Below are 25309 nucleotides of genomic sequence, written 5' to 3'. Positions count from 1 at the left end.
TGATTGCCACATACAGAATGACAATGGGCCAGTCTGGTCTGTGCAGCATGGGGTAGCCTACTACAGCCTCAGTCTAGGGCAGCGCATTCTGTCAGATGGAAGAAATGTGCTAAAACACCAGTTCTGATACCTGAGAATCCAGTTTATTCAAAGAAGGCGATGAAACAAGTTAAAAAAAGATGGGGCTAGAATTCTTTCAGTCTCATCATTTTTGAACTGGTGCATTTTCAGTATTATATTCAATGAAGCCATGGTTGCTGCCTTTATATTTTATGCAACTAACAATCATTGACAAAGCCAATAGTTCTGGCTTGTTGTAGCTGTAACATTACTTGATGTGTTATATATCTGGATACATTGACAGAAGAGGCAAAATATCAGTCGGGCAGCACACTATGCTAAGCACAGATTTTTAGCTTAGGTGTTTTAAGTCATGCCCTTGAATACATCGAACAGCCCCTTTGGAGAGACCCACCAGGTTTTTCATTCTACTTAAAGCCCTGGAAACAACCCCATGTAACAGTCACCTCATGGCCTGGCACTGTGCATCATGCATCACTCATGTCTTCCAAGGTTTCAGATTGCCTATGTGCAGGGGCATAGTGAACCCTACCCCCACCCCTTGCTTTAGGAACTACAGCAAGGGAGAAATTATTGATGGGCCTCTTCTGTCTGCAACTTTGCAGACAAAGGCTCAGCTGATATTTAATGTGAAACGGGGGGTGAGTGTGTAAGTGAAGGGATGGGTGGGTGGATGGCCGAATGGATTAGTGAAATGGTGAATGGATGAATGAAAGGGTGAATGGATGGATAATGAGAGAAAGGATGGATGTATTGATGAGTGAGTGAATGGAAGGATGGATCAGAGAAAAGGTATATGGATGTATGGGTGGAAGGGTAGATGGATGGGTAAAAGGGTGGATGGATGAGTGAAATGATGGATAGATGAGTGGATGGGTGGATGGATGAATGAAGCAATGGATGGATTGATGAATTGATAAGTGAAAGGGTGAATGGATGGATGCATGAGTGAAATGGTGGATGTAAGGGTGGATGAGTGAATGAAAGGGAGGGTAGATGGACAAAAAATGGATTACTGAGTAAAGGAGTGAAAGGGTGGATGGATGAGAGAATGGATGGATGAGTGATAGGGTCAATGGATGGATTCATGAGTGGAAGAGTAGATTGATGGGTTGGTGGATTGATGGAAGGAAGAATGGCTAGGTGAAAGGGTCGATGGGAGAGGGAAAGGGTGGATGGATGGATGACTGAAAAGGTGCATGGGTGGAAGGATGAGTGACTCAGTGGATGGATGAGTAAGTGAAAGGATGGCTGGATGGGTGAAAGGGTAAATGGCTGTATGGATGAGTGAATGGATAGGTGGATGGGTGAGTTTACAGATGGATAGGGTGAAAGGGTGGATGGATAACGGATGGATGAGTGAAATGATGGATGGATATATGTTGGATAGGTTTGCAAATGGTTGAATATGTTCGAATATAGATGGGATTACTTATATACTATTGAGCGACCTCCTCTGATGTGTCTGTAAAACGTACCTTTTGTCCCAAAGTTTTGTCCTGAATTTGGACCCTTTGTCCTGAATTTTTACACTCATTGTCCTGAATTTGCACCCATGCCAGTTGGTAACCCTACCAACAAGGCTTAGTAATACTACGATACCCAGACTATAGCAAATCAACTTTCAAGAAATGACAGTCATCGCTTAGCCTATAGAAGGGCTGTTTTGGCTGTACTCAAATTCAGTAGTCCAGATTTCAGCGGAGGGCCAAAGCCCTGGTTCTCCGCTTGTGGGTTCGACGATGAAAGAAGGCTGGTAAAAAAAAATCTCAAAAACTGTATATACCCGTGACAATTCCAGTTTTCCCTCCTCAAATTAGAACCCTACGAACAGGGTAGAAGCTCGCAATGGCCACCTAACACATGCCAAAAAATAGATTGTCGAAGTGCCTTTCAGTTACATTTTTCTTTAAATACCCGTCTCTGTCCACTAGATGGCAATATTTCCACAGTGAACGGAGGTGCTGGCGTGTGGTTTGCCTTGAACAAAGAATAGATCTCTATGAACAAAAATACTTTTTTTTCTGTGTCCAGGAACTCGGGCAGGCTGAGCTCATTTAAATAGAAAAAAACACACATTGTTCAGAGAAGCTTTGATGTGAAATGAACATTATTGAAAACGACAGGAAGACAGAACAGCCAATACTATAGGCAGAAGTTCCGCAATTGCGCTTTTAAAATGATACATATGAATACATTTTCCATCCTAGTACAATAACATAGAAGGGGTGTAAAGTAGATGCACCCTCTGATATGGTACACTCTCTCCCATCGAAGAGTTTTAAAGTAAATGTACCCTCTGATGTGGTACCCGTCTATACAAGGGGATAAAAGCCACCAACGCTCATTTATTTGAGTTACGTTTTCCCATCTTCTTTTGTTTGGTTTAGCTACATACCATTCATTACCATTGAGTATCCAATAGCATACAAATCTGAATCGAGGTTATGATTCTCGTTTCAGGGGCTCCTGATTGTTTTGAACTTTGAGGGCTACCGCCTGTCCTCATGAGCTTCCAGTCACCAGTTCATACATATATATCGTGAAACGGCCATAGATAATGCTGGCCATCCCCACTTTTGTGCAACATCTGCTTTGGCTTCTACTAATCCCACATTAATGAACATTTCTTGGAATCGTGCTAATTCCTGATTAGCTTATGTTCAACTCAAACGAAAATGGTTTTAAGCAAGGGCTTCCGTGGATATAGTGCCCTTTCGCTGAGGAGTTTTAAAGCACGGGCCTCCTCGGATGTAGTGCCCTCCCACAGCCGAGGTTTAAAGCAAGGGCTTCCTCGGGTCTAGTGACCTCCCACTGACGAGGTGTAAACTAGGGGTTTTCTCTCTGAAGAGGTGCCCTACAGCAGGGGTTTAAAAGATGTCCATCATATGGGACGCTGAAAGTATATGTACCTTTTGATACGGTACACTCTCACAGAAGGGGTACAAGGTAGGGTAGGTACTCTTTGATGGGGTACATTACTATAGAAAGGGTTTAAAGTAAGCAGGTTTACTCTCTGATGTGGCATACTTCTGCAGAAGAGGCGTCCCTGTGATGTGGTGACCCTACTGAAGAGGTTTAAAGCAGGTTACCCTGTGATATTGGTGTACCCCTACAGAAGGGGTTTAAAGCATGTTGATCTGTGCTGCGGTCTACCTGACAGAATGGGTTTAAAGTAGGTGCTTCCTCTGCAATCTGGTGCACCCCTACTGAAGGAGTTTAAAATGGACGTTTCCTCTCTGATGTGAGGCGCCCCTGCTAAAACAAGTTTGAAGAGTGTGCCATGTGATGTGGAGTACTCCTACCTACCGAAGGGATTTAAAGCCAGTTCATCTATGATATGGTGCATCCTTAACATGGGGTTTTAAGTGGGTGTTTCCTGTGATATGGCACACCTCTAACAAGGGATTTAAAGCATGTGTTCCCTCTGGGATTTGGTGCACCAATACAGAAGTGTTTTTAGGTGGGTGATTCCCCTCTGATGTAATGCACTTTTAGAGAGGATGGTGTTTCCTCTGTGCTGTGGTAAACCCCAAAGAAAGGGCTTAATCCACGTGTTTAATCTGTGCTGTGATGCATCCCTTCGAAAGGGATTTAAAGTGCATGTTTCCTCTCTGATGTGGTGATCCCCTACAGAGGGTCACAGTAGGTTCCTTCTCTTCTGTGATGTGACAGACACACACAGGGGTGGATTAGAGTAGGAAGCCATTCTCTGCGCTATATAAAACTTTATTAATAAATAAAATAAATAATAAGGTACACTCTTGTGAGTTGTAAGCATTGTTATGCAATATTACGAAGTTCTCCTCTTTTCCATGTGTTCTCTGTGCAGAAATTCTTCCAATAAATTGAGGTTGGACAATTGAAAATGTTTGCAGGACAGGAGTCGATGTGTGTTGTCTGAGTATTAAGTTGTAGCCGAGTACGCGCATACAGGTAAGAAAAAACATATAAACTCATAGAGCCCAATTCACAAAGCTTTTTTCGATGACTAGTTGTGACTTACTACTGGAAACTTAGAAGTAAAGCAACAGTAAGTCAACTCAAAGAAAAATCTTTGTAGTTGGGTCTGCAGATTTATAAAATCTCATAACCTAATGTAAAACCTTTCAAAAGAATCATACAAAGAAAACAACCAATTAATTTGAAATCATTCTTAGACTAATCAAATCTTTATTTGTTACCGCTAAAAATCTTACCGAAAATGAAGCAATTTTACATTATATAATACAATTCATTCTTTCAGAACATAAGCTCAAACATCAGTCCCCTGTTAAGTGCAGGTGTGCCCAAACCTGATAAAAAACATACATTTTTTTCTAGCATCAGGTGTTTTCATGAGGCTTTAATATGGTGAACCGCCAGGATCATAACTATCTTAGTTTTCTGTACAAAAGATTTTCCTAGAAGTAAAGCAAACTGTCAATTTTTGCAAACTAACTTATAGAAGATCTCATAAAAGTCTTGTAAACATTTAGAGTGATGGAATACCCAGCGTAGGAAGCTGGCTTACTATATAGTGCACCACAATGAGGTACAATGTGCAGAGAGCCCATGCAAACCCCAAAGGAATTACAAAGACACAAATGACACCCCAAATGCTCTCTTTTGTGGTAGTGTGGGTGAGTAGTTAGGCACATCAGTGGGTAGTGCTAAGAATGTATTACACAACTAAAGGTTGTAAGTGAAACACACACTCAATAAAGAAATCCAACATCAATTTATAAAAATAGCACATACTTTTATGTAATATTAGGTACCAATGTCATCAGAATTGGGTAAGTACTTTACGAGTTATGAATTTTTTGTGTTTTCAAAGATGGACACTACAATTGCTGGATCGGTAATGTTATCCTATGGAGGAAAAACATGTATTACAGTCTGGCACTCAGCAGTGACTTACGGCACAGTTTTTCAGGGCTTAAGGTGAATATGAGGCAAGATCCACAACCACACCAATAGGTCACCTCGGGAGGCTCTGGGGCATCCGGGTGCAGAGGTGTGTCACAGCATTGAGTGTCCCTTTCACTTCAAATGGGGAACTGTCCGGTTACAAAGAGGCTGCAAGCTGGTATTGGGGGATCAGTCCGGGGTAATCCACTGGGAGGCTCAAACCTTAAGATCCTCGGCCACACAGGGACTCCCTTGCTCTGCTTCTCCTCAGTCTGTGGGGCTTGGGTGCAGTGATCTCTTTTGGCATCGGATCCAGTGTTAGAGTTTCTCACGGTTGGAGGGAGGTCTGCAGAAAGAGGCTGCAGGCGGTGATTGGAAGTCCAGTCTGGACAAACCCAAGGATGGGCTTAGCTCTTGTGGGTCTGGAGACCCCGTTGGTACCATCAACTCCCTTGGGCTCAGGCTTTGGAGCGTCGGTCTATAAGTGCTTTGAGGCGTTGGGCAGCCACAGACTAACTCTTGGTCTTTGTTTCTGCTGCAAAGGTTCAACCAGGACAGCTGGGCCACTCTCAATGTGGGTCTCGTTGTCCCTGAAGTCCATTGACATGCAGGTCGGTCTTCCTCGGCATTTGTGTTCGGACTTGACACAACAAGCCTTGGTTGCTGCAAGGGGTTCACTATCGCGGGTGTTGATGTTGTGCTACTCCGGTCAGTCCTGGCGTCCCCACATAGAGGATGGATCTGAACTGTGCTACTTCTTCCTGGGTTGCTGCGGCATCAGTAGTCCCCTTAGGCGGCAGGTCGGTGTACTGGGTCTTGCTTCTTTGGTGCCTGTAGCTGCAGGGGCATAGCTCCTCTACTCCAAGGGGGTTCTTTGGTGTTTAGCAAAACACTAGCAGTCCTCCAGGTTTGTTTGAGTCTGCACAGCGACAGGTCAAGTCAGGAGCTCCATGAGTGTCACCAAGTCAGTCATGCTCCCCAGTTCTCGGGTCAGCAGTCTTCTCAGTTAACTTCTTCTTTTGTCTCCGTCGAAATCTGAAGTCGTAGTATCAGTGGTCCCCTAAATACTCAATGTACTGGCATTAAGGGGAGTGAGGGCTAGTAGCCAATGGGTTACATACCCCTGGGTTCATTACACCCCCCAGATGACCACTTTCTTTAGGGAATGGACATCACCCTGTGCCAGAATTCCTAATTTCACCACACACAATATGGTGGAATTTCTAAAGTCGTGTTCACGTCAGACTTGTTCACCCTAGAGGTGTGCCCAGCCTGGCAGTGCAACACACCACCTACACAGCTGTTCTGGCATGAGATGGCTCAGGGTAGGGGAGTCGGCATCCTCTCCTGTGAGAAAAGCCAAGTTTGCAAACCAAAGGCGATGGGCTCTTTGAATCCCCCGGACTTGGAATGCTAATTTACAGGCCATCCTGTGGGAGTGGGTATAAACACCCTCTGCCCGAGTAGGTATTCTTTCTTTCCTTCTGAGAGCACACCCTCACCCCTGGGGGTCAGAAACTGATCTGTGACGGCAGGTTGGCTAAGACCAGTCCTTCAACACACTAGTAGTTGGTAGGTTTTCAGGGGGCACCTCTAAGGTGCACTCTGAGTGCATCTATTAATTAATCCATCACTGGAATCAGTGTGGATTTATTAATGCGAGATGTTTCATACCGAACATCATATGTTTCAGTGAAGCCATTATGTAGCTTGGGAACTCGTTTTGGCCAGTGCCCAGTACATACCTTAAGCTGGCTTCCCTCTCACTTGCAATATATAGTAATATAACTAGATATCACAGAGGCACATCTGGTCATGCAGATATGTCCTCACATAAATTATAATGCACCCTTCCTTGGAGCTCAAAGGCCTGCTGTAGGGGTGACTTACATATATGAAATGCAGTGACTTTGGCAGGACACACTGGAGTGTGTCATGTCATGTTTTCACTTGTGGTTTGCACCATGATTGCAGTCTGTGTGGAATTTGTATGTGGGTCCCTTATGGTGGCCTAAGATATGCTGCAGTCCTAAGGGACCCTCTTTAGTTGCCATGCCCTAGGTACCTGGGCTACCTTTTACTAGGGACTTGCAGAGGTGTTAAAGTCCTTTCCCAATTGTAGCACAATTAGACAACGCCTTGTTCTAGGGAAGGAGCACTGGCAGGGTGGTCTGGTTAGAAGACCCCTGTGCACTGTCAGAGTCGAAAATCAGCACCCAGTTGCTAATAAGGGGGTAAATGTGTGGGGTGAGGGGTAACTGCAACAAAAGCCCAGTTTCTACACCCAGTAAATACACCCATAAAAGTTAACATCATTAGGAGCTTCTCAGTGAGGGCAGCCTGATTATGGAACACCCCTCCGCCATTCTTGCGTGCAACACAGTATCTGTTAGCCTTTATAAAGACCTTGAAAACCTGGTTATGTACTCAGTAGATTACCTCTGTTTCAGTTCACTTTTCTTTTCTGGCATTACTCAGTGCAAGGACACCTATATAGGTAACAGCTGTGCTTTACAAAATGATTAAAGCAACATAACAGCTATAGTCTGCAGAGTCATATATAGTATGCTTATTTATCGCCTCCTAAGTCAGTGAATGACAATAACTAAGGGGTGCAGATGATAAGGTGAAGTACCGGTTTAGCACCAATAATTCTCTCTAGCCAAACTCGAAGTAAGGCTGGGCTCCAGCCATAGTGATTCCATGGAGGTTGAGATCTGTACCCCAAAGAACAGCCTCCTATGGAGCCCTCCAGATCCTCACTTGAATATTGCAGGGTAAGTAGCCACAACAGTGCCCCATACGTCAATATTGGTATTATATTGCCGTGGTAGGCCCTCATTGATGGGGAGCACGAGTAGTCCTCATAAGCTCTGTTAAACTTCACTAGAGCACTTGGAAGTATCTTTCATCAATGGACAAAATTAGCTTACTACCAAATTCTATATCCACAAATCTATAGGATTTTAATAGGAGCAGGCTGACTGGTTCCAAAGAAGCCATCCATCCAAGGACTGGATTGGCCGTTCTGCAACTCTGGGCTTTTCCCTGTGAGCTGCAGGCTAAGGGGTTGCTCAGAGAGGAGGGTAGGCTGTGGCATCCCAACCTTAACCTCCCCAGGGCCCTATTCTGGTCTTGGTCTCCTGCAGTACGGGGTTGTTTTCATCATTTTTGCCAGGGCTGATTTTTAACTTCCAGCCCACCTCTGATCCACCCTGACTCCGGGTTTTGCCAAACACCATGGTATGAGCGTTATGCAAAGTAATGATAAGATTCATTTTTTATGAAAAGCAGGGGCGCCATTTGGAGAACGTTGCTACGTTTTACCTGTAGGGTTTCAAATGCAAGGTAGAGTGCAGTTACGTATCTTGAGCCTATCTTGGGAGGGAACAAACACAATTTAGTAAATTTGCACTCCGTGTCACACGCGTACAAGTTCAATAGGAGGGAGCAGCAAACAGCCCTGACGCAGCCCATCACTGCAAGCAACACCTCCATTCTTCGCTATTACCAGGGATCTTTGTAAATTTCACTAAGTAGCACAAGTAGGTAGGCTCACCATTTCAGCAACCTACCCACATTATGGCTCTCTCTCCCTTGCATGTACAAACGTATATAGTGCTTAAGATACGCACCTCAAAGAGCAGCTGAAGAAGAGGGGCCAATAGGAGAGATGGCTCTAGATGTGAGACAGATTTCACAGCCCAGCAGGGACCAGTGTCCTGGAGACAGGGATGCGGATACCTTAGCAGGTGTCAGTGTCGCTCAGAAGAGTACCTCTGATAGATGCTGTCCCTCCTCCCAGGGGGTGTCAGTGCCATTCAGAGAGTAGTTGTGATAGATGCTCCCCCTCCACCTATCTGCTGTCAGTGTCCCTAAGAAAGTACCTCTGGTAGTTACTGTCCCTTCCTCTCAGCTGAGTAAAGTCCCTCAGAGAGTACTTCTGATAGGTGCTGTCCTTCCTCCGACCAGGTGCCAGTGCCTCTCAGAGATAGATGTTGCCCCCTCCTCCCAGCAGGTGTCACCAGTGCTTGAAATGGAAAAATAGAAGCGCCAGTACTCTGTAACAGAGTACCTGCTTGTTTCTGAGAAGTGCCGGTACTCTCCAATCAAAAGTATTAGGCCACTCTTGAGAAGTGCTGGCTTCCACTCAAAATAAAAAAATGCTATTACTACGTACCGGGCAGTTCCGGACCATTAAAAGCACTTGGTGTCACTGGTTTTTGGAGAGTACTTCTAATAAATGCTTCCCTCTCCCCCAGGTGGTGTCGGTATCCCTAATAGAGTATATCTGATAGCGGCTCTCTACAGGTGTCAGTGTCGCTCAGAGAGTATGTCTGATCGATGGCCCTCCCTCTCCAGCAGGTGCAGTGCTTAATTTGAGCCAGTGATTGCCATGGGGTGCTCCAACACATATTTTTGGGGACAGGCACATATTTTGCTGTACCATATATTTACCAAGTGCAAGAGCGTGGGGAAGCGGGCGCGGGGTCAGGACTGTGGCACTTACTCTTTTTAATCTTCTTAGTTTTTTCACCACCATGCAGAGCTTTACGACGCTCAGGTACAATCGCGCCACTCTTCTTTCCATTAGAGAGAAGCTCGCGGGGTGTGGTCATGATCCTATGCACCCGCTATCGGGCCCCTATGACTGTTTTTGTGGGAGCTTTTCACTTGATACACCCTCCGGGGTGCGCCTAGTGGTAGGGAATGCCCCCAGTACACGTATTAATATCTCGGAGCGTGCACTTAGCATATGGAGTCTGAACGTGAGATCGTTGGTCAAGCACCATCAGTCCTTACGTGATATGATCGAAAAGGACTCTCCTGACCTCATCTTTATCACTGAGACCTGGCTTCAGGATGCCGACACAGCAATAATCAATCTAGCATTCCCTCCTAATTATACAGTATTCACCCTTAACCGCACTTCTAGAGGGGGTGGCATAGCCATGGCGATAAAATCTTGCTTCCCGGCTGAATGGAAAGCTCTTGACTTACCAGCGTGTGAGAGCGCCTCCTTTAAGGTAGCTTTCAGTCATCAGTTCACTCTTAGCGGTATGCTTATTTACCGCCCGCCAGGGAATGACACAGTCTTCAAGGCTGCTCTTGTCGACGTGGTTAGCTCTTTAGCTTCAAAATGTGCTAATTTTAACATCGTAGGCGACCTCAATATTCATCTTGACCTGAGGTCATTAGCACCTATTAATACCTTCCTAGCGGACCTTGAAGCCATGCAACTGAACCAACTTGTTACCTCTCCCACCCACATAGGTGGTCACATCCTTGACCCCTTTTTTACCACACTGGAGCGAGCTACGGCTTCCGACCCGATGGTGGTAGGTTGGACTGATCATCTGTTGGTTAAAGTTTCATGTTTTATAGCTGACCCTCAATTCAAACCTGTGGACAGACTGATCCTTAAAAGAAATTGGCATAAGCTCAAACTGGAGGAGTTTTTTAAGATCTTGGAGGCGCAGCCCCTGGGCATTTTGCTGAATGTGGAACAAGGATATGAGCAATTTTGTAATTGGATCTTAGCCGCCCTTGACTCTCTTATACCGATGCGCTGGTCGAAATGTCACGCGAAAGTTCCCAGCCCTTGGTATAATGACACTCTTGCCGATCTTAAGAGAGCGTGCCGGCGAGCTGAGAGGGCGTGGAGGAAATCCTTTGATTCTACCTTGAAATCTCTGTATTTCGCTCAGCTTAAGATCTACCACAGGACAATCTGTCAAACTCGAGCCGCCTACTACGCCTTTGAGTTCCAGAATAACCCCAATCCATCTAAATTAATTTTCAAGGTTCTTAAAGACCTTATGGGGAAACGGGCCACCTCGGTGGAAATCTGCACGGACTCTCACTGTGAAAGTTTGGCATCCTTTTTCGTGGAGAAAGTGCAGGCAATCTATCGAGGATTTACGTCATCTGTGCCTGATACTGAGCAAACTGGTGTGACGGCTACGGTTTATGACACCCTGTCCTCCCTGCCAGTAATGTCTGATGAGGCTTTTGATACTCTGAGCCTCAAAATTAAATCTGGATCTCCATTAGATCCGTTGAAGCCAGAGCTATTTAAACTCCTCCCCCCCCCCCCGATGTCGTGAGCCTATATTAGATCTGATCAACTTATCGCTTACTTCGGGTGTGGTCCCCTTTTCCTGGAAGCAGGCAGTGGTTAGCCCAATTTTAAAGAAGCCTAATCTGGACCCCCTATTACCAGAAAACTATCGTCCCATCTCCCTTCTGCCCTGGCCCGCTAAGGTTACTGAGGCACATGTGAACTCCATTCTGTCTGCTCACCTTTCTCGTAATAACATTCTAGACGAGACTCAGAATGGTTTTCGGGCACAACACAGCACCGAAACCGCACTGCTCTTTATGATCGAGCACTTGCGAACGGTGCTAGATGCTGGCCAAACAGCGGTGCTCCTTTTGTTAGATCTGAGCGCCGCGTTTGATACGGTGTCTCATGATATCCTGATGCGGCGGTTGGAGGAGGTGGGAATTGAGGGGTCCGCTCTCCAATGGTTTCGCTCTTTCCTCTCGGACCGGTTTTTTAAAGTGGCTATTCCACCTGATCAGTCCTCGTTCCATCCGCTGGGGCTGGGGGTTCCGCAGGGTTCTGCGTTGAGCCCCACCCTGTTCAACCTATATGTGAAACCGCTGGCTGCAGTCGTCAGGCAATGTGGCCTTACCATGACATCGTATGCCGACGACACGCAGCTGGCGGTGACACTCAGCGGTGATCCCGAGGTGAACGCTCCCAGTTTCCGTGCGGGACTCATAGCCGTGGCAAATTGGATGCGAGCAAATTGTTTGCAGCTAAATGCCAAAAAAAACGAGGTCCTGGTTTTAGGAAAACAGGCGGAGCTTTGGGGAGATCAGTGGTGGCCTCCAGAATTGGGGGTGACTCCCATTCCAGCTGCCAAAGTTAAGAACTTGGGGGTTTGGCTGGATCCTACACTCTCCTTCACCAGCCATACGAAGAAGGTTGCAGCTACCTGCTATGGTATTCTGCGAGGGCTGAGACCGGTCCTCAAATTCTTCAACCCCCCTACTCGGCAACTGGTGGTCCAAGCCTCCATTCTCTCGCGGCTGGACTATGGGAGTGCGCTGCTGCTTGGAGTGAATCAGGCAGAAGCCACTAGACTGCAAAGGGTGCAGAATGCCGCGGCACGTGCCATCGTTGGCCTTCCTAGACGGTGTTCTGTCTCTGCAGTTTTGACTTCTCTCCACTGGCTGCCGGTCAGACAGAGAATTAAATTTAAGGCTCTCTGCCTGACATTTAAGATCTTGAAGTTTTCTTCTCCTCCAGCCCTCGCTAAGCTTGTCTCCCCCTATGTCCCTACGCGGTCCCTCAGATCGGAATCTCTCCATCTGGCGGTTAACACACGGTTCAGACTTAGTAGGATGGGAGGTCGCTCCTTTAAAGTATTAGCGGCAGGATTGTGGAATTCTCTCCCCGTCCACATTCGAGCCTTGAATAGTCTCACTACCTTCAGGCGTGCCATAAAAACTTTTTTGTTTCCAACTGTTGAATGATCCCTTCCTGTCTTTCCCAGCACCGATTTGTTATGTTGTGGTACCTGATCAGGCGCCGGGACGCCCCTTGGCTGTGGCAGCTGCGCGCCTTTTATAAAAAATATTAACATAACATAACATAACAAGAGAGGGGAAAACGCACCGATCGGAAAGACGGAGGAAGATAAAGTCGGCAGTCGCAGGTGAGGGGGTGCGGGGGTCACGCAGGGGAGGAGTTTGCGTGGGGGGGTTTAATGTAAAATTACACTACAAATAAATAAAAAGTTAATTTACCCGGCCCTGTGTCGTCTCTGCTCCTCTCCAGAACAGGAAGTAGACAGCCTCCCACCCCTAAGCCAATTACAACGTTTCAATGGCAGCGGTGTGATTGGTCGGACGCTGACCAGTCAGGCGTCTATTGGGAGGCATGAAGCCTACATGGAGAAAAGGCAGAGTGCACAGGCCGACGAAACAGTCAGCGCCCTCAGTAGAGGGCAAGCCACTCCTCCCCTGCCCTAGAGCAGGACCGCCCACCCCCAACCAAACCCTTCTGCTTTCTCGCAGTGCGAGAAGCAGAAACATAAAATGGGATTTATCATACCATTTCTCCTTCTCGCACTGCGAGAAAGCAGTGGGGCAACGTTCGTCCACCCACATGGAGGAGCCACACCGTAGTCAGCAACACCTCACAGACTAAAGCAAACCTGCAAGGGCAGAGTGGGGCAGGGGAGTCTGGTAGTGGGGTAATGAAAGGCTAAAGAGGATTAAAGACCACCAGCCTTGCTATTTGGCGCGCAGATGTTTAATTGCACCGGCCGACGGCTTCTGAGCAGAGCTTTGGGCACCAGCCCTCACTCTGACAAATGACTCACTGAGTAGCCGTCAGTGTCCCTCAGAGAGTGCCTCCTCCCAGCAGGTGTGCCTCAGAGAGTACCTCTGACAGCTACCCCCTCCAGCAAGCCCACTCCCCTCCACCCCAAGGAGGTAAGAGGGTCCCTGAACAGGGCTCCTCCTGTCATGCCCCTCACCCACCTCCAGGCAAAGGCAAGTGCCCCTCAGAGCAGGTCTTCTGAGAGATGCTGCCTCTCTCCCCATCACCTGTACCCGCTGCGCCCCCTCCGCCAGAGCGCACCTGAGAGATGCCAACATCTCTCGGGGAACCCTGGTAGGCAGTGCCCGCCATGCACCATGTCCGTGTGCCCATCTCTCGGACCCTGCCCAGGAAGCAGCAGAGCTGGTTCTGCACGTGCGCCCGCTTCGCAGGGACGGAGCACGGTACCTTGGGAGTTTCCAATTCCTGCATCATCCCTTAACCCCTCGGCTCCCGGCTGGCAGCGGCCCGCCTCCTCCCCTCCTCCCGGGCTATTGTTATTGTGGTGTCTGTCTGCAGGTGTGCTCCGCCGGCCTCCCAGCTGCGCCCGCCTCTGCCAGCGCTGCGTGCCGCCTCTGAGGGCGGAGGAGGAGTGGGCGCTATTGTCCGCGGCCTGGCTGCGCGGAGAGGCGCAGAGAGGAGGCGCGGAGATCCGATGCGCGGCCCCCGCCCCGGGCTCCAGCACTGCCAGCCGGGCGCGGCCCCTTCCATGCGCTCCCTATGTACGAGGACCTGTACCTCCATGGCCGCGAGGACTCGGAGGTGGTGAGTGCTGCGGGGTGAGGGCGCTGGGTGGAGAGGACCTGGGGCTTGGTGCGGGGGGCGGAGCATCCTTCCGAGAAGCAGAGGTGAGGGATCCTGGAGGAACTGGGAGAGGCGAGCTGGGGGTGCTGAATGCGGAGAGAAAGGGGGTTCTCCCGGGCGCTGGGCGGAGAAGCGGTGAAGGGACTCTCTGGGTGGAGAGGCAGGGCTGAGAAACTCAATCTCGAGGTGGAGGGGCAGGGGCAAGGGATCTTTTCTTGGGTGGAGGGGCAGGGGATCTGTTCTCGGGTGGAGGGGCAGGGGATCTGTTCTTGGGTGGAGGGGCAGGGGATCTGTTCTTGGGTGGAGGGGCAGGGGATCTGTTCTTGGGTGGAGGGGCAGGGGATCTGTTCTCGGGTGGAGGGGCAGGGGATCTGTTCTTGGGTGGAGGGGCAGGGGATCTGTTCTTGGGTGGAGGGGCAGGGGATCTGTTCTTGGGTGGAGGGGCAGGGGATCTGTTCTCGGGTGCAGGGGCAGGGGATCTGTTCTCGGGTGGAGAGACAGGCCAGTGGATCAGCTTCTAGGCGCACTGGCGGCTTTGGGCGTGTCTGTGTGTGCTGGATAAGAAGCATGCCGGGGGTCGGCCCCTGGGAGCTGGGCGGAGAGGCTGGGCTGGGGTGTTTGTAGGTGCTGGCTGGAGAGGCGGGGTTGAGGGGCTGTCTTTGGGTCTTTTGTGGTGCTGGGAAGAGGCAGGTGGGGGTGGCAGTGGCTGCGGAAAGAGCCGAGGGTCTGTCTAGGGGCGCTGGCTGAGCGGGCAGAGCTGGGCGTGTCCCTTCCATGGTCGGGGTGTCTGTGGGTCAATAGCGAAGAGTCAGGGCTGGGAGTGTTCCCTGTAGTTTATATGGCGGTGTGTGGGGTTGGGGTGGCGGGGGAGTTTGGGTGCGAAGAAGAGGCAGTGCTGGGGCTGCCTGTGGGTGCTGGTAGAGAGGACTGTCTCTGGGAGGAGGCCGGATGTGGCGAGTCAGCGTATGATGGGTGCACAGGGGAAGGGGGCTGCCTATGGGGGCTAAGGAAGTGAAAGGCTCAGGGTTTCTGTGGGGGTTGGTGGTCTGGGTTCGAGACGTCTGTCTGTCTGTGAGTGCTCCGCGCCTAGACTGGTCTGGGGGTGATTGGGTGCCCAGCACAAAGGCAGGGATGAAGGTTTGTGTACTGGAGCTGGGGTGCACCCAAGAGACATGGATGGTATGTGCCAGGGGCGGCTTTAGACATGTCCAATCTGTGCACCTGCACAGGGCCACCAAACCCCAGGGGCCGCCATGCAAATATATATCCTTAATATAATAATCCTCTGAGGATCGATACATATGTACGTGGCTGCCCCTGGCAGGGATTTGGCGGCCTCTGGCTCTGTTCCACTTCCAAACACCCTGACCCCCCCTCTTCACTGGCCTCCGTGCCTGCGTTCCTCCGGGGGCCCCCCTACCTACGCTCCCTGCCCAGGGCTGCCATGAGCCTAGAGCCGCCCCTGTATGTGCCCACGGGTGCACACACAGGCATGGACGGTCTGTGTGCTGGTATCAGAGGCCGAGATGGGCTGTCTGTCTTCGAGGCCAGAAAAGGGAATTAGGCATTTCTTTAGGCCTGGGCAGACAGGTGGAGCTCAGGGGGTCTCTAGGTCCTGGGTGGAGAGTTAGGCTGTGTTGGGGCAAGGGGTGGGGGGTATCACATGTTGCTTGTTCATGTGTGAAGGAAAGAAAAAAGTGAAGGATTGAACGCTTGGTTCAATTTTAGCCGCTGGCACTCACTCGGGCCGCATCCCAGTCCTTCGATGTATTTATTTGTTGTGCCCACCATGCCACCTCAGTTTGGCCCCAGTCATATGCAGGTCAGTCCTGGACCAAATCCAGTAGGCAGTAAACAAAGGAATTTCCTTTCTGTGTTGCTCAATCTAACTGAAATCGAGACCTTCTCAGACAGTTTAAGTAGAAAGCTATACATATAAAGTTTCACAATACCTCATCAAAGTATATTTATCTCAAATTTATTATCCTTAAAAACAAGCTTAATATCTCCATCCACAATTTTTTATATGCAGGGTATCAAAAAACGGTACATTTAATTTTCACAATGTTTCAATTGAAACTAATCATTATCTCCTTACATATTTAGTCAATACAAAATACAGATTTAAAAACAAATAAAACAACAATGGTTAAAAGAAGTCCTTATGTCGACGCGTTTCGGTGTCTGGATTAAACACCTTCTTCAGGACAGATCAATGTACAACAATCTGCAAACAAATACATACAATTAATATTTTGTGATTTTATATGAGTTTTCTACAATTGTTTAAACTATATAAGAGAGATAACTGTCTAGGTCAAGAAAGTCTTACATTACTTTAATGTAAGACTTTCTTGACCTAGACAGTTATCTCTCTTATATAGTTTAAACAATTGTAGAAAACTCATATAAAATCACAAAATATCAAAATATTTATTGTATGTATTTGTTTGCAGATTGTTGTACATTGATCTGTCCTGAAGAAGGTGTTTAATCCAGACACCGAAACGCGTCGACATAAGGACTTCTTTTAACCATTGTTGTTTTATTTGTTTTTAAATCTGTATTTTGTATTGACTAAATATGTAAGGAGATAATGATTAGTTTCAATTGAAACATTGTGAAAATTAAATGTACCGTTTTTTGATACCCTGCATATAAAAAATTGTGGATGGAGATATTAAGCTTGTTTTTAAGGATAATAAATTTGAGATAAATATACTTTGATGTGGTATTGTGAAACTTTATATGTATAGCTTTCTACTTAAACTGTCTGAGAAGGTCTCGATTTTAGTTAGATTGAGCAACACAGAAAGGAAATTCCTTTGTTTACTGCTTATATTATCCAGTCCTTTCTGGTTTTTATAGGAAACTCTCTTTTTTGAAAGACCAAATCCAGTAGGTACAGTCCAGCCCAAACCGTGAAGCCAGGTACTCTGTACAGCGGAACACGAGCAGCCAGGACTGGTTCCAGCATCATTGCGAGTGCTGGGCACAGAGTCCAGGCTGGATGGAGGCTGTGAGTGTTGGGTTCAGAGGCCAGGGCAGCGTTCATGTGGGTGGTCTTGGAGGAGGCTCTGAGTAAGGAAGGGTGCAGCACTCTGGTCTGTAGGTGCTGGCAGAGGCACTGCTAAGTTTGTGTGAGGGTGAGAGGTAGAAAGACCGTGCGGAGAGTCCCATCTGTGGATGTTGGGTTTCCAGCTCCACAGCTTTGGCTTCTCTAGGTGCTGTCCGCGCAGGGCATGGGTGTCTGGGCGCTGGTGGCATCGAGGCTGAACAGGCGGTCAGTCTGTGGGTGCTGAGTGGAGAGAAATGACGTGCTGGGTGCACAAGTTGATGTCTAGGGGTTCGGTTCTTTGGGTTTTGTTTGTAGTGGGAAGGCTACAGAGTCTGTGTCAGTAGTAGGTGTAACTGCAGCGCTGAGGTCCTCTTGGCGCTCTCCAGAGTTAGGGATGGGAGCCTGCATGGGGGTACTGAATGCAGATAAAGGGCTAAGGATTTACATTTGGAATTAAACTAAAGGATAGGGGCCTGTCCAGGTGCATTCATGGGATTTATAAACGTAACGTATACCATGAGGCTTCTTGGCACTATAGAAACTTTGAAATGAGAATAATTAAGACAGGTATTAGTGTGGGTGCATCCCCCTTTTAAGGCTTTCCTACACGCCAAGTAAACGGAGTGTCTTTGGAGATCACGTGGATTCTTATTCCAGAGTAGAGCTGCCTGAGGAGGGAAAGCCCTCCCTCCTACCCGGACTACCAGGATTGTGATGCGGCATTTACCCACGGCATCAAACTCAATTTATTGTCGAATCCGAACTCTAGATATATTACAATTGGGGCCAGGTAAGGCCGAGGTCCCAGAAGAGCTGGCCAGAAGGCGGTAGTTCATTCTCAATGCCCGGGGCCAGCATCGTCTTGCCCTCATTAGCAGAGGCACATCCCTGAATTCCCCCCATGAAAGTCATAGAGCAGTGCACATGCCGCCGACCTTCAAACTGATAGGTGCATCATCCACGCATACCTAAAACAGGAGTCTTGCGGCCTAACAGTGGCGGGCCCAAGGGGAGCCAGACACTGACGGGAAGCTGTGAGAGGCGCGACTGCGGATCTGTCTGTGGTTCCTGGTACAGAGGTAGGACTTGAGGGTTGTCTATGGGTGCTGCCCTGTGGAGTGATTGGGGTTTATATAGAAATGCTTGGCAGATGCAGGGCTAGTTGTAGGTGCAGGGGTCTGCAGTTGGTTCGCGGCACAAGAGTAGAGCAGGGGTCCTTCTGTGGTCCTGCGTACAGAGATCATGCTTGCATCAGTGGAGATTTAGCCGGTCAAAGCAAGCACAAATGGAGGAATGAAAGGTGTATACAGCCGGATATCCCAGTGGGGTAAATTCCCCCACCGCCTCAGAAAACTAGCTCCCATTCAGATAAACACTGTTTATCTAAGACAACCCGGTCTAGTCTTTAGTAGCATGAGCTACTTCAGAGAATGTATGTTTAGGATCAGCGGTACCAACACAGCACTTGCATAAAAATCACTTAGTAAAGATCCCAAACCAATTTTGGCAAATTAAAGAAGCTTTTGATAGACATAAAAGTGAAATAACAACAATTGGAGCAGTCACTGCAAAGGTAGAGTTTCAAAGTAACAGCTCCATCCCACTCTTCCCCATGCTGCTTCGACAGTCAGTGAAAGTCCCTGCGCGTTACTCACAAGGGTACACTGGATGCTTCTTCTCCCTTGAGGAGCAGGGCACGACTCCCAGATCCAGGCTATCTTTAGCTTTCAGTCAGGCAGGAGGGGCTGGATAAGGCAGTTGTCTTCTGCAGGAGGGCCCAGTTCACAGCTTCCTAACTTCACACAGCTCCTGTAGGGGGGTCTCTGGCTTTCGTCCCCACTGTAATTAGTCTGTTCTGGTCATTTGCCTAAGACAGTAGCCAGTGCCCCGCCTTCCAAGGTGCAAATTTATATATTTTTGTACGTTTACGTCCACCTTGCTACCCCAATCTTGCAGCTTTAGTAGTAATGTAAGTAAGTAAAGACTTATAGAGCGCACAAATGCAGAGGCATCTTGGCGCTGAGAGTAGCAAGTAACGTGTGATAATTCGGGTGTCAAAGCTACATGCTAATGTTGCTGTGTCTTTTGCACAGCACTATGTGCAAACCTGGAAGCTCCAAATTCCAATCTTAGAAATACAGTGTAGTGGTGTCAATTGGCTGTGCAGAGGGTCCTATGTAACTTGCAGGGTACATGTTCTGATCCTAGAATTTAGTTAGTGGGTTACGCATCTACTGCATGAACTGCCTATGAACAAGGCCACTGGAATTATGTGATTCCATGGCCGCTGATTTTTTAAATGGATTTGCCGAATTTGCCACATAATCTATCATCTGCTGCATAATCTGCAGATTTTAACAAAAACGTGTTTCTAGCTCAAACTGATCAAAAGTTACTAATAACACGGCGACGTGGCAGTGAAAGGCCCTTTACAAGGCTTAAAAGATCATCTCTCTTCCACTTTTTTGGTTATTAAACAGGTGCTAATTAGGTGAAATCTTTACCCTGACAGTATTACCATGTGTAGAAATGCCAAGATAATGATGTAATAGCACCCAAAACATGCAGCATTATGCCACAAAATGTGCCTTTTCTTGCTGCATAATTTAGTCATCTCTGCCATATTATATGGTGCTCCCCCGCTGCATAGTGCCAGTGGCCCTGCCTATGAACTGCTTGGTATAGGTTGGAATCCTTTCACAATGGAAGGAAACTTTAAATATTAGGACACAGTAACTTGTCTGACATTGAGCTGGGAAGAAATATATAGTCCCAAAACAGTGTGCATTGTACGCTATAAAGAAAATCATCACTGGTGTTAAGTTTCAGCCGAGGACCTGGACCCTCTGAGAATCCCAGTCATCCCTCAGTCTGTCCTGGGTATGGAGAGCTCGAATATCTCTCAAGAGAAAGAATGGAAAACAGGGAAGGGGAAGAGAAAACTCAGGATCACTTGCTGTGGTGAGGGGTCTTCAGGAATTCATGAAATAGACGTATGTCTGCTTGCGGACTGGGGTGCTGACTAGTTCTCAGGCACTATGTGAACTGAGATCTGGATAAATATGGTAAATTTGTATCAAAAGGGAGGGAAGAGGATTCAAAGTCCATTCGGTTCCCCTGGTTCAGTATTGAGTTAATCAAAAAATGGGAATGGACACTAGTGTCTACTTAACCATTGGTTAAGCTTTGACAACCCTCATAGACACCCTGGTTCAATTCGATGCGGTATATCTTTTTTCCGCCCCGCCAGGTGTCATGGCATAGTCATAGGGTTGTCAAATAACGTGCGGTATGCCTGCCTCACCCGAGGCTACTTCTGGTTCAGGTAGAAGTGTCCAGATCTGGACACTTCTACCTGAACCAGAGGTAGCCTCAGGTGAGGCAGGCATACCGCACGTTATTTGACAACCCTATGACTATGCCATGACACCTGGCGGGGCGGAAAAAAGATATACCGCATCGAATTGAACCAGGGTGTCTATGAGGGTTGTCAAAGCTTAACCAATGGTTAAGTAGACACTAGTGTCCATTCCCATTTTTTGATTAACTTAAATATGGTAAATGTCTAGTGGTAAAAAGAGAGGAAATAGATAGTCATGATTTATGTGCTGAGGTGTTACCCGCAACGGGGCCAAGTGACGCACCCTGATCCAGGGTGGTGGACACTGTATGAGTCTAGACCTCTGCTGATCCCAGGCACTGAGGAGCAGGAGACTCTCAAACAACAGCAGACAGATGGTAAGACAAACAACAAGCAAAGAATAAGGTCAAGAAGCAGACTACTAAGGCAAGGCCTGATGCGGAAACAGACTAGAGAAGGCAGAAAACAAAACAAAATGGGGACACACGCGGTCAAGTCGATGAAGCAAATCGCATAGCTGCCAAGTTTTTAGCTAGCTTACATGTGACATTTCCGTGACTTCAGGGTGCATTGCGTGACATTCCAAAGTCAAATGTGTGACATTTTGAGTGACGCTTTCTTGTGAGCCAATCAAAGCAAAAACAGTATTTGAGAATCTGTTGCCGAATCCACACACGTCTTACAAAAATGAACATATGTCTAAAACTATCCACACCTGTTGACTTTGCTAATGCTTGTTACCCTTATAGGATCAATAAGCAGTAATGGTAATTACAATTGTCACATGTGTGACGATCAGTGTACGCACTTTGCAGAGAGGCTACAAATTGGATAACTGTGTATTCGAAACAGCTTTATGTCCCACCGACGGGCACTGTGAGAAACCTTCACTGACTTCAGCCTGAACGCCAGAGTGAATCAATCATACACATCAACCCATAGAATGAATTTGCCCAGATTCCTAGAGGAACTCTGTTCACCGAATGCTCTGTACAAGAGTGAGAATTTGCATGAAAAAAACTACAGAAACACAACTTTTGGAAAAAGGATGGACTCTTAGAAAATGCAAGATCAGGTAAAACCCAAGATTAAGTAAATCAAAATCGAACTGGGAGAGAAAATAAGTCCAGTCACCAAAATAAAAGTGCCATATTAGCAAATCAGATAGTTAAAAAAGTATATTTGGAAATTGGGGTAGTGTTGAACTTGCAAAGGCGCTGCATGGGTGTTTTCCAAGATTTGATGGACTGCATGCATTTGTGCTTCCGGCAGACAATGCTTGTCGTTAAGTAGGCAACGCTCTTTGTGCTACAAGGCCTTCAGCTCTCTCACAGGTCCTCTTAGCTCTGGCTGCTTCAACTACCAAAGTCAGAAACTCTAGATGTAACACCGTGTCTTCTCCCATCAGTTAGGAGAGTGTGAGCTCAACTTAACTTACTAACCGGCATTGTTACAGAAACAAAACCAGTAAAGGCTGGACCAACCTCAGCACTGCCCATGAGGAAAAGTGATGCCAGAAGAAGCAGCACAACCAATTTTCATCCCACCATTCCGATTCAACTATCTCTGGAAAGGTCTGCCCCGCGACAAGCTGCACTTGAGCAGCACGGTGGCAGTGGATGGAAATGAACTCCTGCAAAAGCTTCAGTCGCTTCAGGGTTGCAAGAGCAAAGCTATGACCGAGGTGGTGTCCATCTGATCAGATCTGTCTTCTATTGGAGGGACACACAATGATTAAAGCATACAAGGGATGCTGAAACACCCTAATGGGTACAGAGTTTTTAGCTACAACAAATTAGTCTATGTTCTAATTTCAGGAAAATCTGCAGTAAAAGGGACTAGCAATCCACAAGCAGCCATACAAAGGGCGCACATACTGACTTGTCAAACCAGTGCTGACCCTGCCAGATTGTCTGTAAGGACTGTCCGCCTCTGGATTCTAAAGTATGTGTTTCTGCAGAGACACTTTCATTATTGTTTCTGGATGAGCACGGCAGAAACAATATGCATACATTGTAACAAACTGGTCCCAGAGGCGGTTTCTATGGCAACTCCTGTCACCCCTTTTCTGGGCCGGGCTCACACTGCAATAAGATTAAATAAATGAGTGCTGGCTGCACTCAAGTCTAGGCCCGAACTGGGAACCGAAATCGGCCCTGGCAAACTGCTTGGCCAGGGGGTGGTGGGTGTGGCCGAGCTGTTTGCTAGGGTCGGTTTCGGCGGCCTACTAGGGAAATGCCCGGTGCCCGCCTCGACCAGTCTGGCCCTGCTCAAGTCTCACTGAAAGCAAAGTGCCTCAAGCAATGGTCAGAGGAACTAAATATGTGTGACACTTGCATTGTAGTGCGGGAACGGGATGGGATTCACTAAAATTAGTTGCACTAACCCCTGATGCGTGATACTTTGCAGGACTGAAATCCGCAGCAGAAATAGAATGCATCTACAATTACTTGCCTGGGAAGGAGACATGCAGAGTAGTTAAGTATGTACTCTACCACTCTGACCCGAAAGTGGATTCCTGAACCAGGAAGTTCCCACCAACGTGGTAGTTTGCAGTCTAGTGTTTCCTAAATGCCACTGAACAATTTTCCACAGTTTGCAGTCCCTACTCAAGTGATATCTTGATTATTGTGGGCACGACACAGCTATAGTATTACTGATTATGGGGGTCCAGGCAGGTCTTAACTTGGGCGAATGTTTTTGTGACCGCTTTCCCTACTCGCTCTTAGACGTACATTTTGGCAATTAGGTTGATTATCCATTTGGTCTTTTTTAGGATGAGAGAGCAACACTGTAATACAGCGTAGAACGGCAAGTCTACATGAGACCAGAGTATGCCGTATGTTGCGCTCTCCCACCCCAGAGGGTAACTAGAGCTCCCCAAAAAGGTATGGACCACAGGCAGTGCCTATAAAATATTCTTGAGCAAAGTGTGCTCCATGACGAAGACTGGTGAGTGTAAAAACTCACCCACATTTATGGATGAAGAACCTTAGAATCTATGCCTTCAAACTAAAGGGTCCTGATGAAGGCCAGTACGCCTGGAGGGCCATAGACTGGCCAAAATATGTTGACCTAGGCATAAGGGATTGTGGACCAGTTACCCATCCCAAAAACACTGACTCGTTTTTTATTAATCTTATCCTTATCCAGCTCTTCATACTAAAATTTCCCTTTCTGGATATCAGATCATTTTAAGTGATATGCCACTGTCCACATCCAGACAGTCTCCCTCCAGGTGGAGGTTGGCGAGTCACTTGGAGAACAGGACACTCAAGTGATAGACCCGATGATGACACGATCCACCGAACCACACAAGCGGAGATAATATACACCGCTAGCTGTGAATGTGTGGTTGAGTGTATCGGAACTATTCTCCATGAGACTCTGGTACATAGACGCTTGTGGTTCATTCACCCTGTGATTATTGATCGTTGAATGCTGGAAGCTGAATGAACCGCTGCTTCTCCCTCCCTCATCTTGATTTGAATGGTTATCCATGTACATCTGTATACAAGAGAGCATATATACTATTTCATGCACAAGCTTTGTTCCTGCCTATAACGAAGCCAAGACATATTAACCGCTTTTGTCTTCTTGTGGCCTCTCTTACTTTTTCATGTGTCTGTTTATCTCTGTGATCTAGTGAAGTGGCAAGCAGATGTGTCATTTCCAACTTCTGTTTGAGCAAAACTTAGTCAAACAAAAAGCAATTATGCACTGCAATTAAAGAAAGTGTCGGGCCTCTTGCTTTTTATTCACTAATCACCCTGCAATCGACCTCACAGCTTGACACTTACCACTGCAGCTGGAGCTGCAGTATGCACATCACAGATTTTCTTTTATCTGTTGCGCGCCGCCCGATGTGCTGTCACGCACCCCAGAATGGGCGCAGCCCACAGTTTGAAGACCTCTGGGTTATATGTTTACATTGTAATGTGGACCTGAAGTTACCCAAGCCTCATGTCAAGCCAGTTACCCAGGGCCTCTGTGACTCTAGGACAGTTGGACAATTCTTGTGACAAACATTGCTGTTGCCCATAGGAACCACAGGAGCAAGCTATCAAACAAGCTTACTGTATCGCCAAGTACCTCCTTTTTGGGCATAGACTTACAGTGGTTTGCATGGTCGAACATCAAAGTTTACTTTAGGAGAGTGGTGTGGGTTGTTGGGGAAAATACTTAACCTTGATAAAACAAGTGCCACTTTAAGATGTATCCCCATTTCCCCAAAAGAGTCGAGCATCTACACAGGGAAATGCGGCTTCTTTGTAAGAATGAGAAAGTGAGGAGCAAGATATCACATGACACTTTGCCAATGACGCCTTGAGAGTTGAAGGTACCTGGTTTCCAACAATATGCCAATGCCAATTAGACATATCCCATCATTCTACGTATTTAACCATTGCTTGAAAGATATATTTCTTTTCAAGATTACTTAACATTCGTTTTTTGATTTGTCAAATGTATTGTGTCCTCCAGAGTACATGCAATGATTTTAATTTGTATTTTATTTAAGTAATGTTAGTGTATTTTAGTTTGCTTCTTTTGTTTGCACGTTGAAGCTACTCGGTGCTTAATTTGAGCCGGTGGTTACTGGTGCTCAGCACTGACACTTAATCATCAACACCAGCGCTTTTCATGAGCACCAGTTAACCCCTTCTTTGCGGGGCTAATTCCCCCGTGACGCTGGGGGGAGGGGGGGCGCGTACACGGC

At 47.3% G+C, this 25309-nt stretch overlaps 1 protein-coding gene across 4 annotated transcripts in view; it reads left to right on the top strand.

Annotated features, from left to right (window-relative positions):
• CACNB3 (calcium voltage-gated channel auxiliary subunit beta 3) overlaps positions 1 to 25309 on the top strand; it is a 462560-nt gene that overhangs the window by 106339 nt on the left and 330912 nt on the right. For 3 of the 4 annotated variants that reach the window (XR_013610293.1, XM_078685908.1, XM_078685894.1), the window contains exon 1: positions 14004 to 14134. The exons of the other annotated variant lie outside the window; for it this stretch is intronic. Coding sequence is in view for 2 of the 3 variants with exons in the window: in XM_078685908.1 (XP_078542034.1) it covers positions 14090 to 14134 (45 nt within the window). In the remaining variant the exon portion in view is untranslated. Of the gene's footprint in view, positions 1 to 14003; positions 14135 to 25309 lie in introns of those variants that run through there. 4 annotated transcript variants of the gene reach the window in all.

This window comes from Lissotriton helveticus, chromosome 1_1, assembly GCF_964261635.1.
Source record: "Lissotriton helveticus chromosome 1_1, aLisHel1.1, whole genome shotgun sequence".
NCBI lineage: Eukaryota > Metazoa > Chordata > Amphibia > Caudata > Salamandridae > Lissotriton > Lissotriton helveticus.
This window is presented reverse-complemented; position numbering and strand designations above follow the sequence as displayed.